This window comes from Salvelinus alpinus, chromosome 30, assembly GCF_045679555.1.
Source record: "Salvelinus alpinus chromosome 30, SLU_Salpinus.1, whole genome shotgun sequence".
Lineage (NCBI taxonomy): Eukaryota > Metazoa > Chordata > Actinopteri > Salmoniformes > Salmonidae > Salvelinus > Salvelinus alpinus.
Window position 1 is genome coordinate 2,189,427 of NC_092115.1, and position 15,843 is coordinate 2,205,269.

Genomic DNA, 15,843 nt, shown 5'->3' on the forward strand with positions numbered 1-15,843 from the left:
GAGCTCTGGTCAAATAGAGCCCTGGTCAAATAGAGCTCTGGTCAAATAGAGCTCTGGTCAAATAGAGCTCTGGTCAAATAGAGCCCTGGTCAAATAGAGCTCTGGTCAAATAGAGCCCTGGTCAAATAGAGCTCTGGTCAAATAGAGCTCTGGTCAAATAGAGCCCTGGTCAAATAGAGCTCTGGTCAAATAGAGCCCTGGTCAAATAGAGCTCTGGTCAAATAGAGCTCTGGTCAAATAGAGCCCTGGTCAAATAGAGCTCTGGTCAAATAGAGCTCTGGTCAAATAGAGCTCTGGTCAAATAGAGCTCTGGTCAAATAGAGCTCTGGTCAAATAGAGCTCTGGTCAAATAGAGCCCTGGTCAAATAGAGCTCTGGTCAAATAGAGCTCTGGTCAAATAGAGCTCTGGTCAAATAGAGCTCTGGTCAAATAGAGCTCTGGTCAAATAGAGCCCTGGTCAAATAGAGCTCTGGTCAAATAGAGCTCTGGTCAAATAGAGCTCTGGTCAAATAGAGCCCTGGTCAAATAGAGCTCTGGTCAAATAGAGCTCTGGTCAAATAGAGCTCTGGTCAAAACGGGCTCTGGTCAAATAGAGCTCTGGTCAAATAGAGCTCTGGTCAAATAGAGCTCTGGTCAAATAGAGCCCTGGTCAAATAGAGCCCTGGTCAAATAGAGCCCTGGTCAAATAGAGCTCTGGTCAAATAGAGCTCTGGTCAAATAGAGCTCTGGTCAAATAGAGCTCTGGTCAAATAGAGCTCTGGTCAAAACGGGCTCTGGTCAAATAGAGCTCTGGTCAAATAGAGCTCTGGTCAAATAGAGCTCTGGTCAAATAGAGCCCTGGTCAAATAGAGCCCTGGTCAAATAGAGCCCTGGTCAAATAGAGCTCTGGTCAAATAGAGCTCTGGTCAAATAGAGCTCTGGTCAAAACGGGCTCTGGTCAAATAGAGCCCTGGTCAAATAGAGCTCTGGTCAAATAGAGCTCTGGTCAAAACGGGCTCTGGTGAAATAGAGCTCTGGTCAAATAGAGCTCTGGTCAAATAGAGCTCTGGTCAAATAGAGCTCTGGTCAAATAGAGCCCTGGTCAAATATAGCCCTGGTCAAATAGAGCCCTGGTCAAATAGAGCTCTGGTCAAATAGAGCTCTGGTCAAATAGAGCTCTGGTCAAAACGGGCTCTGGTCAAATAGAGCCCTGGTCAAATAGAGCTCTGGTCAAATAGAGCTCTGGTCAAAACGGGCTCTGGTCAAATAGAGCTCTGGTCAAATAGAGCTCTGGTCAAATAGAGCTCTGGTCAAATAGAGCCCTGGTCAAATAGAGCCCTGGTCAAATGGAGCTCTGGTCAAATAGAGCCCTGGTCAAATAGAGCTCTGGTCAAATAGAGCCCTGGTCAAATAGGGCTCTGGTCAAATAGAGCCCTGGTCAAATAGAGCTCTGGTCAAATAGAGCCCTGGTCAAATAGAGCTCTGGTCAAATAGAGCTCTGGTCAAAACGGGCTCTGGTCAAATAGAGCTCTGGTCAAATAGAGCTCTGGTCAAATAGAGCTCTGGTCAAATAGAGCCCTGGTCAAATAGAGCCCTGGTCAAATGGAGCTCTGGTCAAATAGAGCCCTGGTCAAATAGAGCTCTGGTCAAATAGAGCCCTGGTCAAATAGGGCTCTGGTCAAATAGAGCCCTGGTCAAATAGAGCTCTGGTCAAATAGAGCCCTGGTCAAATAGAGCTCTGGTCAAAACGGGCTCTGGTCAAATAGAGCTCTGGTCAAATAGAGCTCTAGTCAAAAAGGGCCCTGGTCAAATAGAGCTCTGGTCAAATAGAACCCTGGTCAAATAGAGCTCTGGTCAAAACGGGCTCTGGTCAAATAGAGCCCTGGTCAAATAGAGCTCTGGTCAAAAATGGCCCTGGTCAAATAGAGCTCTGGTCAAATAGAGCTCTGGTCAAATAGAGCTCTGGTCAAAATGGGCCCTGGTCAAATAGACCTCTGGTCAAATAGAGCTCTGGTCAAATAGAGCTCTGGTCAAATAGAGCTCTAGTCAAAAAGAGCTCGGGTCAAATAGAGCTCTGGTCAAATTGAGCTCTGGTCAAATAGAGCTCTGGTCAAATAGAGCCCTGGTCAAATAGAGCTCTGGTCAAATCGAGCCCTGGTCAAATAGAGCTCTGGTCAAATAGAGTTCTGGTCAAATAGAGCTCTGGTCAAATAGAGCTCGGGTCAAATAGAGCTCTGGTCAAATAGAGCTCTGGTCAAAAAGGGCTCTGGTCAAATAGAGCTCTGGTCAAATAGAGCTCTGGTCAAATAGAGCCCTGGTCAAATAGAGCTCTGGTCAAATAGAGCCCTGGTCAAAAAGAGCCCTGGTCAAAAAGAGCTCTGGTCAAATAGAGCTCTGGTCAAATAGAGCTCTGGTCAAATAGAGCCCTGGTCAAATAGAGCTCTGGTCAAATAGAGCTCTGGTCAAATAGAGCTCTGGTCAAATAGAGCCCTGGTCAAATAGAGCTCTGGTCAAATAGAGCTCTGGTCAAATAGAGCCCTGGTCAAATAGAGCTCTGGTCAAATAGAGCCCTGGTCAATAATATGGCACCATGTAGGGAATAGGGTGCCATTTGGGATGCAGCTGCAGACTGGAGTATGATGTCAGTATGATGTCAGTATGATGTCAGATCTAGAGCGGTGCATGGTAGGAAGGGAACTCACTGTTGCAGTCTGGGAAGGCCTGGGCGTGTGCTGCGGCTCCAAACAGTAAACACAGCACGATGAACTCTGACATCATCATCATCCTCTCCTCCTACCTGACACACACAAACACACACACACACACACACACTTTAAATACTTAAATCCACAAATGACATCACATTTGAATAGAATTACTATATCTCACCTGGGGTAGTACAGATTCCTGAACAGTTATACAGATGGATAGTTATACAGATGGACATTCATACAGATGGACAGTTATGCAGATGGACAGGTATACAGTTGGACAGGTATACAGATGCCTGGACAGTTATACGGATGGGTATTTATATAGTTATACTGATGGACAGCTATAGAGCTGGACAGTTATACAGATGGACAGTGATACAGATGCGTGGACAGTTATACAGATGGACAGTTATGCAGATGCCTGGACATTTATGCAGATGGACAGTTATACAGATGGACAGTTATGCAGATGCCTGGACATTTATGCAGATGGACAGTTATACAGATGGACAGTTATACAGATAACTGGACAGTTGTACAGATAACTGGACAGTTATACAGATGCTTGGACAGTTATACAGATGGACAGTTATGCAGATGCCTGAACAGTTATATATATGGACAGTTATACAGATTCCTGGACAGTTATACAGATGGACAGTTATGCAGATGGACAGTTATACAGCTGGAAAGTTATACAGATGCTTGGACAGTTATACAGATGGACAGTTATGCAGATGCCTGAACAGTTATATATATGGACAGTTATACAGATTCCTGGACAGTTATACAGATGGACAGTTATGCAGATGGACAGTTATACAGCTGGAAAGTTATACAGATGGACAGTTATGCAGATGGAAAGTTATGCAGATGGACAGTTATGCAGATGGACAGTTATGCAGATGCCTGGACAGTTATGCAGATGGACAGTTATGCAGATGGACAGTTATGCAGATGGACAGTTATGCAGATGGACAGTTATACAGATGGACAGTTATGCAGATGGACAGTTATGCAGATGGACAGTTATGCAGATGGACAGTTATGCAGATGGACAGTTATGCAGATGGACAGTTATGCAGATGGAGAGTTATGCAGATGGACAGTTATGCAGATGGACAGTTATGCAGATGGACAGTTATACAGATGGACAGTTAGACAGTTATACAGATGCATGGACAGTTATATAAATGCATGGACAGCTATTTATATGTCCTCTACGCCACCAACAATAACAGCTGACACAGCAACAACATCTCATAGTTTCCCTTCGAAATTCCATGGATGGACTATTTTTGATGCCTTACTCCCGCTTGGTTTCAGGGTTAAAACAGAAACAACTCAAAAGGTTAACAGTTTAGGCATTAATTCTGAGCAGATAAAGTTAGGGCTATGGTTTGAGGAAGGCTTAAAACTGTAAAGCTCGTCGAAACAAGTGGACCAAAGCGCAGCGTGGGAAGTGTTCATGATTTTTATTATCCAAAAACACTCAACCAACATAACAAAGCGAAAACGAAAGCGAACAGTTCTGTCAGGTACAAACACTAAACAGAAAACAAGACTCCACAAAACCCAAAAGGAAAATGACAACTTATATATGATCCCCAATCAGAGACAACGATAGACAGCTGCCCCTGATTGGGAATCAACCACACCAACATAGAAATAAGGAAACTAGGATGCCCACCCTAGTCACACCCTGACCTAACCAAAATAGAGAATAAAAAACCTATTTTTGTATATTTCTAGATATCAGGCTGGGCACAGAGCAATACCTTGACACAGATCATCAACCAAGGGTTAGGGTTAGGCAAGGCAAGGTCTCTGCACAGGCCTACAGTTAGTCATCATTTGCACCACCAGAGAGAGAGAAGACAGGGAAGAAACCACCATGTAACTACCTATATGCTGCTATAGAGGTAAAACCACCATGTAACTACCTATATGCTGCTATAGAGAGGTAAAACCACCATGTAACTACCTATATGCTGCTATAGAGGTAAAACCACCATGTAACTACCTATATGGTGCTATAGAGAGGTAAAACCACCATGTAACTACCTATATGCTGCTATAGAGGTAAAACCACCATGTAACTACCTATATGCTGCTATAGAGAGGTAAAACCACCATGTAACTACCTATATGCTGCTATAGAGAGGTAAAACCACCATGTAACTACCTATATGCTGCTATAGAGGTAAAACCACCATGTAACTACCTATATGCTGCTATATAAGTAAAACCACCATGTAACTACCTATATGCTGCTATAGAGGTAAAACCACCATGTAACTACCTATATGCTGCTATAGAGAGGTAAAACCACCATGTAACTACCTATATGCTGCTATAGAGGTAAAACCACCATGTAACTACCTATATGCTGCTATAGAGGTAAAACCACCATGTAACTACCTATATGCTGCTATAGAGGTAAAACCACCATGTAACTACCTATATGCTGCTATAGAGAGGTAAAACCACCATGTAACTACCTATACGCTGCTTTAGAGGTAAAACCACCATGTAACTACCTATATGCTGCTATAGAGAGGTAAAACCACCAGGTAACTACCTATATGCTGCTATATAGAGGTAAAACCACCATGTAACTACCTATATGCTGCTATAGAGAGGTAAAACCACCAGGTAACTACCTATATGCTGCTATAGAGGTAAAACCACCATGTAACTACCTATATGGTGCTATAGAGAGGTAAAACCACCATGTAACTACCTGTATGCTGCTATAGAGAGGTAAAACCACCAGGTAACTACCTATATGCTGCTATAGAGGTAAAACCACCATGTAACTACCTGTATGCTGCTATAGAGAGGTAAAACCACCAGGTAACTACCTATATGCTGCTATAGAGAGGTAAACCCACCATGTAACTACCTATATGCTGCTATAGAGAGGTAAAACCACCATGTAACTACCTATATGCTGCTATAGAGAGGTAAAACCACCATGTAACTACCTATATGCTGCTATAGAGAGGTAAAACCACCATGTAACTACCTATATGCTGCTATAGAGAGGTAAAACCACCATGTAACTACCTATATGGTGCTATAGAGAGGTGAAACCACCAGGTAACTACCTATATGGTGCTATAGAGAGGTAAAACCACCATGTAACTACCTATATGCTGCTATAGAGAGGTAAAACCACCATGTAACTACCTATATGGTGCTATAGAGAGGTAAAACCACCATGTAACTACCTATATGGTGCTATAGAGAGGTAAAACCACCATGTAACTACCTATATGGTGCTATAGAGAGGTAAAACCACCATGTAACTACCTATATGCTGCTATAGAGAGGTAAAACCACCATGTAACTACCTATATGCTGCTATAGAGAGGTAAAACCACCATGTAACTACCTATATGCTGCTATAGAGAGGTAAAACCACCATGTAACTACCTATATGCTGCTATAGAGAGGTAAAACCACCATGTAACTACCTATATGCTGCTATAGAGAGGTAAAACCACCATGTAACTACCTATATGGTGCTATAGAGGTAAAACCACCAGGTAACTACCTATATGCTGCTATAGAGAGGTAAAACCACAATGTAACTACCTATATGCTGCTATAGAGAGGTAAAACCACCATGTAACTACCTATATGCTGCTATAGAGGTAAAACCACCAGGTAACTACCTATATGCTGCTATAGAGAGGTAAAACCACCATGTAACTACCTATATGCTGCTATAGAGAGGTAAAACCACCATGTAACTACCTATATGCTGCTATAGAGAGGTAAAACCACCATGTAACTACCTATATGGTGCTATAGAGAGGTAAAACCACCATGTAACTACCTATATGCTGCTATAGAGAGGTAAAACCACCATGTAACTACCTATATGGTGCTATAGAGAGGTAAAACCACCATGTAACTACCTATATGGTGCTATAGAGAGGTAAAACCACCATGTAACTACCTATATGGTGCTATAGAGAGGTAAAACCACCATGTAACTACCTATATGCTGCTATAGAGAGGTAAAACCACCATGTAACTACCTATATGGTGCTATAGAGGTAAAACCACCAGGTAACTACCTATATGCTGCTATAGAGAGGTAAAACCACCATGTAACTACCTATATGCTGCTATAGAGAGGTAAAACCACCATGTAACTACCTATATGCTGCTATAGAGGTAAAACCACCAGGTAACTACCTATATGCTGCTATAGAGAGGTAAAACCACCATGTAACTACCTGTATGCTGCTATAGAGGTAAAACCACCAGGTAACTACCTATATGCTGCTATATAGAGGTAAAACCACCATGTAACTACCTATATGCTGCTATAGAGAGGTAAAACCACCATGTAACTACCTATATGCTGCTATAGAGGTAAAACCACCATGTAACTACCTATATGCTGCTATAGAGAGGTAAAACCACCATGTAACTACCTGTATGCTGCTATAGAGAGGTACAACCACCAGGTAACTACCTATATGCTTCTATAGAGGTAAAACCACCATGTAACTACCTGTATGCTGCTATAGAGAGGTAAAACCACCAGGTAACTACCTATATGCTGCTATAGAGAGGTAAAACCACCATGTAACTACCTATATGCTGCTATAGAGGTAAAACCACCATGTAACTACCTATATGCTGCTATAGAGGTAAAACCACCATGTAACTACCTATATGCTGCTATAGAGGTAAAACCACCATGTAACTACCTATATGCTGCTATAGAGAGGTAAAACCACCATGTAACTACCTATATGTTGCTATAGAGAGGTAAAACCACCATGTAACTACCTATATGCTGCTATAGAGAGGTAAAACCACCATGTAACTACCTATATGCTGCTATAGAGAGCTAAAACCACCATGTAACTACCTATATGCTGCTATAGAGAGGTAAAACCACCATGTAACTACCTATATGGTGCTATAGAGAGGTAAAACCACCAGGTAACTACCTATATGGTGCTATAGAGAGGTAAAACCACCATGTAACTACCTATATGCTGCTATAGAGAGGTAAAACCACCATGTAACTACCTATATGGTGCTATAGAGAGGTAAAACCACCATGTAACTACCTATATGGTGCTATAGAGAGGTAAAACCACCATGTAACTACCTATATGGTGCTATAGAGAGGTAAAACCACCATGTAACTACCTATATGCTGCTATAGAGAGGTAAAACCACCATGTAACTACCTATATGCTGCTATAGAGAGGTAAAACCACCATGTAACTACCTATATGCTGCTATAGAGAGGTAAAACCACCATGTAACTACCTATATGCTGCTATAGAGAGGTAAAACCACCATGTAACTACCTATATGGTGCTATAGAGGTCAAACCACTAGGTAACTACCTATATGCTGCTATAGAGAGGTAAAACCACCATGTAACTACCTGTATGCTGCTATAGAGGTAAAACCACCATGTAACTACCTATATGCTGCTATAGAGGTAAAACCACCATGTAACTACCTATATGCTGCTATAGAGGTAAAACCACCATGTAACTACCTATATGCTGCTATAGAGAGGTAAAACCACCATGTAACTACCTATATGCTGCTATAGAGAGGTAAAACCACCATGTAACTACCTATATGCTGCTATAGAGAGGTAAAACTACCATGTAACTACCTATATGCTGCTATAGCCTACATATTAATTTAGTTTGTCATTCTATCGTTTTCATGCGATTTTTGTTGTAAATAAATCTAATTGATTTAGAATATATTTGGAATAATTTCCCATCAATTTTATTACCAACTCTGTGTATTCTCAAATTCAAAAAAGTGAGGGAGCCCGCTCCCCTTCACTATGGCAGCATAACATCCCTTCCTGAACACACACACCCACTACCGTACCTCCCTGCCCGTCCAAATAAAACATTGAAATATTGATCATTTATTTGACCGAGACGCGCGGACAGAAAGACGCCTCAAACTCGCCTAAAAGCATCCGAGCGCGCGAAACAGAGTATGTATCTGATGCTGTCAAGACCAGAATATGGCACGTCATACTATTTCTGGCCAGATACATGGGCTACATTTAGTAAGACAAGAAGGACGCTCTTCTCCTCGTTAGTTTCAGCAGAGAGGAAGAGACAAAGCGAGAGAGCTCACTCTCGCCAACATCTGTCCTGACTAAACCCAATGCGTTTCAATGGGCATAACATGCAGTCCTAAGCTTATTACCGGCGCTCCTGCGCTTGGGACTGGCATTTTTTCAGGGCAGAGACATGAGCATCTCGTCATTATATACATATCTCTGGTTTCAGCCACCTGCGAATTGGAAAGGAAAGTTGGCGAGTGCACAGTTCGGATGCTGGATTCCCCTAAAGTAAATTGATGTTTTGCCAAAATTATATAACTACTCCTGTCTAAATAAAATAATTCAAAATACTTTACCAGAGAGCTTGACTTAGCCACAGAGGATCATTAGCTTATTTTTTTTAATTTTTTTAAATAGCTGTGGATTGTTTCAAATCAGCATAGGCCCATGACTAGTTGGGAAACCAGGAATTTCCCGTGAAAACAACTGTCGAGTGTATAGAAATCAAACTGATTCGTTCTGGCTCCGGCCTGGCCTCCTCTAACGGTAAGATCCGGTAACGCAGGGTTTAACGGGGATGAACAGGGAGCCATGTTCTGCACTGGGTGTGTTGCAGAATTATACACACATTATCTGAGCAGAATATCATATCTTTCCAAGAAATGTGTCTTAGGAACCACCATATCAACACGATAAAGCAGTAATGGGATATGTAATCTGCGCATGCCTAGATCTGGAACGCACCTAGTCAGCACAGAACAGTGTCCATCTGAACTGGAACGCACCTAGTCAGCACAGAACAGTGTCCATCTGAACTGGAACGCACCTAGTCAGCACAGAACAGTGTCCAACTGAACTGGAACGCACCTAGTCAGCACAGAACAGTGTCCAACTGAACTGGAAAGCACCCAGTCAGCACAGAACAGTGTCCATCTGAACTGGAACGCACCTAGTCAGCACAGAACAGTGTCCATCTGAACTGGAACGCACCTAGTCAGCACAGAACAGTGTCCAACTGAACTGGAACGCACCTAGTCAGCACAGAACAGTGTCCATCTGAACTGGAACGCACCTAGTCAGCACAGAACAGTGTCCAACTGAACTGGAACGCACCCAGTCAGCACAGAACAGTGTCCATCTGAACTGGAACGCACCTAGTCAGCACAGAACAGTGTCCAACTGAACTGGAACGCACCCAGTCAGCACAGAACAGTGTCCAACTGAACTGGAACGCACCCAGTCAGCACAGAACAGTGTCCATCTGAACTGGAACGCACCTAGTCAGCACAGAACAGTGTCCAACTGAACTGGAACGCACCCAGTCAGCACAGAACAGTGTCCATCTGAACTGGAACGCACCTAGTCAGCACAGAACAGTGTCCATCGGAACTGGAACGCACCTAGTCAGCACAGAACAGTGTCCAACTGAACTGGAACGCACCCAGTCAGCACAGAACAGTGTCCATCTGAACTGGAACGCACCCAGTCAGCACAGAACAGTGTCCATCTGAACTGGAAAGCACCCAGTCAGCACAGAACAGTGTCCATCTGATCTGGAACACACCCAGTCAGCACAGAACAGTGTCCATCTGAACTGGAACGCACCCAGTCAGCACAGAACAGTGTCCATCTGATCTGGAACGCACCCAGTCAGCACAGAACAGTGTCCATCTGAACTGGAACGCACCCAGTCAGCACAGAACAGTGTCCATCTGAACTGGAAAGCACCTAGTCAGCACAGAACAGTGTCCAACTGATCTGGAAAGCACCCAGTCAGCACAGAACAGTGTCCAACTGAACTAAAGTTGATTTTCGCAACTCTGTCTAAAACCGAAATATTAGCGGTGGCCAAAAATAGTTTATAGCTAATTGACTGGTCACCAAATGAGAGTGGAGACGATGCGCGTGCATATATACAAATACTTCACAAACACATTTACAAGGCTTTAACATTTGATAGAGCCTAACGCATATTTGAGTCGGATATTAAAGATAACCGAGAGAGAGAGATTATTTGTTTTATTGTTTATTTCACTTTTGTATATTATCTACCTCACTTGCTTTGGCAATGTTAACACATGTTTCCCATGCTAATAAAGCCCCTTGAATTGAATTGAATTGAATTGAGAGAGAGAGATGGGCGAACTAACGGCAGAGATAGCAGCAGTTAGAGAGAGAGAGAGATGGGCGAACTAACGGCAGAGATAGCAGCAGTTAGAGAGAGAGAGAGATGGGCGAACTAACGGCAGAGATAGCAGCAGTTAAACTTTCTAAACTCACCCAAAACTTCTTTGTAACAGCTCGTGGAACCCTCACTGGATCAGTCTCTCATCTCGTGGGGAGAAAGACAGGAGGAAAGGAGAGGAATAAAACAATGTTCTGGATGCGCGTGAGGTTCGGGCGTACCAAAGGAGAAGAGACGGCTTGCTCTCCCGTTTCTCTCCGTGAGCTCGAACTGTTTTGATCCCTCCTCCTGTTCTCCCGCATGCATCCACGAGGAGGCGCCCTGGGTCCACAGGAGGTGTGGGTGTCTGTACATTTGTGCTCGTGTGTTTGCGCGCTTGTGCGTGTGTGCGTGCACTTGTGTTGGCGCGTGCCAGTACGCCTGTTAATCTCCTTTCAGCATTCAGTGATGTGACTTGTTTTGATTGTGCCTAGCAGCAGGGCTTGAGAGAGAGTTCAGCAGGATCTGAATTGACCATATGAGTGCTTATAGCGAGACCTGGGGCGTGGGCTTAGCTCAGACACAGACACAGACACATGCACAGACACAGGCACAGACACAGACACAGACACAGGCACAGGCACAGGCACATGCACAGACACAGACACAGGCACAGACACATACACAGACACAGGCACAGCACGGGGCGGGGCGGTGGCATCAATGCTTTTAAGTCTTGTTGGATGTCATCCGGTTGGTAATGGAACACACATGGACGGATTCACAGGGAAATGGACTGGGAATAAACTATGGACATTTTAGAGTTCTATAGAACTCTGTTCATATGTGGTGCTGAGGTGTGTGTGGAGTGTGTATGTATGTGTGTCTGTGTGTGTGTGTGTTTATATGTGATGCTGAGGTGTGTGTGGTCGGGTACCTGTGGAGGGTCTGTTTAAACAATTGCTGTCAACACGCCTTGCACACACACACACACACACACACACACACACACACACACACACACACACAGAGAGAGATATACACGCACGCACGCACGCACGCGCACACACACACACACACACACACACACACACACACACACACACACACACACACACACACACACACACACACACACACACACACACACACACACACACACACACACACACACACACACACACACACACACACACACACACACACACACGCCAGATGTTTCTGGCGAGGGGTGCATTTTTCCTTAAAAAGAGAACAGAGGGAAGTGTGTGTTAGTGTGTGTGTGTGTGTCTGTGTGTGTTAGTGTGTGTCTGTGTGTGTCTGTGTGTGTCTGTGTGTGTGTGTGTGTGTGTGTGTGGGGGGGAGAGCTTTGCTCTCCTCTGTTTCAATGTGACTCATGAAGCAAGAATGACCCTCCTCTCCTCGTATCCTTTCCTCTCTCTCTAAATCCAAAATTAACCCTTACTCCTTTCCCCCTAACCCTTACCTCTTACCCGCTTACCTCCTACCCCCTGCCCTACCTTCTTTCCTCCTTACCACTAACCCTCTCTGGGGGTCCAGAAGTGGTAAGAGCCGTGGAGGATTATTGCCGTTCGTGTCCCGAATGCCAATTTACTGAACCTAAATCTCTAATCCCTTTGCCTCTCATAGACGTCCCCTTTGAGAGACCTGCCATGGACCTGGTGGGTCCTCTGGTAAAGTCCGCCAAAGGGCACCAATATTTCCTGGTGATTTTAGACTATGCCACTCGCTACCCAGAGGCCATTCCCCTAAGAACTATGACCTCGAAAGGTATTACCAAGGAGCTGGTGATGTTCTTTAGCCGAGTGGGAATAGCCGAGGAGATCCTCACCGACCCGGGGACCCCCTTCATGTCCCGGATCATGCAGGACTTGCAAGCTTGCAAGTTTCTGTACAGCACTTTGATATATCAGCTGATGTAAGAAGGGCTTTATAAATACATTTGATTTGATTTGATTTGAAGGAACTAGGACCAGTTGTTGCCATACATGCTCTTTTCCATAAAGGAGGTGGCCCAGGCGTCCACTGGGTTCTTCCCGTTCGAGCTCCTACATGGACGACAACCGCGGGGCTTTCTGGGCATTGCAAAGGAGAGCTGGGAGACTGAGCCAAGCCCGCATCACAGTTTCATCGACCATGTGGCTGAAATGGGTGATCGGATGCAAATGTTGTGGCCAATGGTAAGAGAGTATATGGCCCAAGCCCAAGAAGCGCAGAGGAGGGTCTACAATCGGGGAGCTCAACCCAGAGAATTTCCAGAATGTGGAGAGAGTTCTGGTACTGGTGCCCACAACAGAGAATATGTTTCTGGTCACCTGGAAGAGGCCATACAAGATCCAGGAGAAGGCGAGTCCAGTGAACTACAAAGTTCGGCAGCCAGGGCGCCGGAAGCCGGTGCAAATACACCACATTAACTTTTTCAAAAAGTGGCAAGCCCGAGAGGCGTTGCTTGGTGTTGTCTCCTGTCCTCACAGAAGCAGCGGGAGAAGAGGTTTCCATTAGAACCCGTCTTACAAAACTACAGCAGGAAGAGATGGGGCAACTAGTGGACACAACCTTAATGCACCACCGCATCCACACAAAACTCGGAAAGAAGGTAACATTACGGCCTTATAGGATCCCAGATGTTAAAAATGGGGATTATCGAGCTGTCCCAGAGTGAATGGTGCAGCCCGATCGTCTTAGTTCTGAAGTCGGACGGGTCAGTAAGGTTTTGCAATGACTTCTGAAAACTAAATGAGATATCGAAATTTGACGCTTATCCAATGCCCCGTGTAGATGAGCTGATTGACCGCCTGGGCAACGCCCGGTATATCAGCACCCTGGATCTTACTAAGGGGTACTGGCAGGTTCCCCTGGCTCCAGATGCGAGGAGAAGACGCCCTTTGCCACGCCTACAGGGCTGTACCATTACACGGTTCAACCCTTCGGCCAGTATGGAGCTCCGCCTACTTTTCAGAGGCTGATGGATAGGGTCCTGAGACCCCACAGTGAGTACTGAGACCTCACAGTGAGTACTGAGACCCCACAGTGAGTACTGAGACCCCACAGTGAGTACTGAGACCCCACAGTGAGTACTGAGACCCCACAGTGAGTACTGAGACCTCACAGTGAGTACTGAGACCCCACAGTGAGTACTGAGACCCCACAGTGAGTACTGAGACCCCACAGTGAGTACTGAGACCCCACAGTGAGCACTGAGACCCCACAGTGAGTACTGAGACCCCACAGTGAGTACTGAGACCCCACAGTGAGTACTGAGACCTCACAGTGAGTACTGAGACCCCACAGTGAGTACTGAGACCTCACAGCGAGTACTGAGTACTGAGACCCCACAGTGAGTACTGAAACCTCACAGCGAGTACTGAGACCCCACAGTGAGTACTGAGTACTGAGACCCCACAGTGAGTACTGAAACCTCACAGCGAGTACTGAGACCCCACAGTGAGTACTGAGTACTGAGACCCCACAGTGAGTACTGAGACCCCACAGTGAGTACTGAGACCTCACAGTGAGTACTGAGACCCCACAGTGAGTACTGAGACCCCACAGTGAGTACTGAGACCTCACAGTGAGTACTGAGACCCCACAGTGAGTACTGAGACCCCACAGTGAGTACTGAGACCCCACAGTGAGTACTGAGACCTCACAGTGAGTACTGAGACCCCACAGTGAGTACTGAGACCCCACAGTGAGTACTGAGACCCCACAGTGAGTACTGAGACCCCACAGTGAGCACTGAGACCCCACAGTGAGTACTGAGACCCCACAGTGAGTACTGAGACCCCACAGTGAGTACTGAGACCTCACAGTGAGTACTGAGACCCCACAGTGAGTACTGAGACCCCACAGCGAGTACTGAGTACTGAGACCCCACAGTGAGTACTGAAACCTCACAGCGAGTACTGAGACCCCACAGTGAGTACTGAGTACTGAGACCCCACAGTGAGTACTGAAACCTCACAGCGAGTACTGAGACCCCACAGTGAGTACTGAGTACTGAGACCCCACAGTGAGTACTGAGACCCCACAGTGAGTACTGAGACCTCACAGTGAGTACTGAGACCCCACAGTGAGTACTGAGACCCCACAGTGAGTACTGAGACCTCACAGTGAGTACTGAGACCCCACAGTGAGTACTGAGACCTCACAGTGAGTACTGAAACCTCACAGCGAGTACTGAGACCCCACAGTGAGTACTGAGTACTGAGACCCCACAGTGAGTACTGAGACCCCACAGTGAGTACTGAGACCTCACAGTGAGTACTGAGACCCCACAGTGAGTACTGAGACCTCACAGTGAGTACTGAGACCCCAGACTGAGTACTGAGACCCCAGAGTGAGTACTGAGACCCCAGAGTGAGTACTGAGACCCCACAGTGAGTACTGAGACCCCAGAGTGAGTACTGAGACCCCAGAGTGAGTACTGAGACCCCACAGTGAGTACTGAGACCCCACAGTGAGTACTGAGACCTCACAGTGAGTACTGAGACCCCAGAGTGAGTACTGAGACCCCAGAGTGAGTACTGAGACCCCACAGTGAGCACTGAGACCCCAGAGTGAGTACTGAGACCCCACAGTGAGCACTGAGACCCCAGAGTGAGTACTGAGACCTCACAGTGAGTACTGAGACCCCACAGTGAGTACTCGGTAGCATATTTGGATAACGTGATTGTGTACAGCCCTAACTGGGAATCTCACCTGAAGAAGCTCAACGCTGTCTAGGAGGCTCTTCACAGAGCAGGTCTAACTGCCAATGCCAAAAAATGCAGACTGGGACTTGAGGAAGTAGAGTACCTGGGCTTTCCCATTGGGAGGGGCAACGTCAAACCGCAAGAGAAGAAAGTTCAAGCCAATCGACAGTGGCCACCCACCCAAACCAAGTC

At 45.6% G+C, this 15,843-nt stretch overlaps 1 protein-coding gene across 1 annotated transcript in view; it reads right to left on the reverse strand.

Moving 5' to 3' along the window:
* Nucleotides 1–11,193, reverse strand: part of LOC139560230 (collagen alpha-2(VI) chain-like) — a 52,465-nt gene extending 41,272 nt beyond the window's left edge. Inside the window, exons 1-2 of the mRNA XM_071376810.1 lie at nt 11,053–11,193; nt 2,682–2,776 (exon numbers count right to left, since the gene is read on the reverse strand). Coding sequence (XP_071232911.1) covers nt 2,682–2,763 — 82 coding nt within the window. The 5' untranslated portion in view covers nt 2,764–2,776; nt 11,053–11,193. The remainder of the gene's footprint in view (nt 1–2,681; nt 2,777–11,052) is intronic.
* Nucleotides 11,194–15,843: the final 4,650 nt, after the last annotated feature.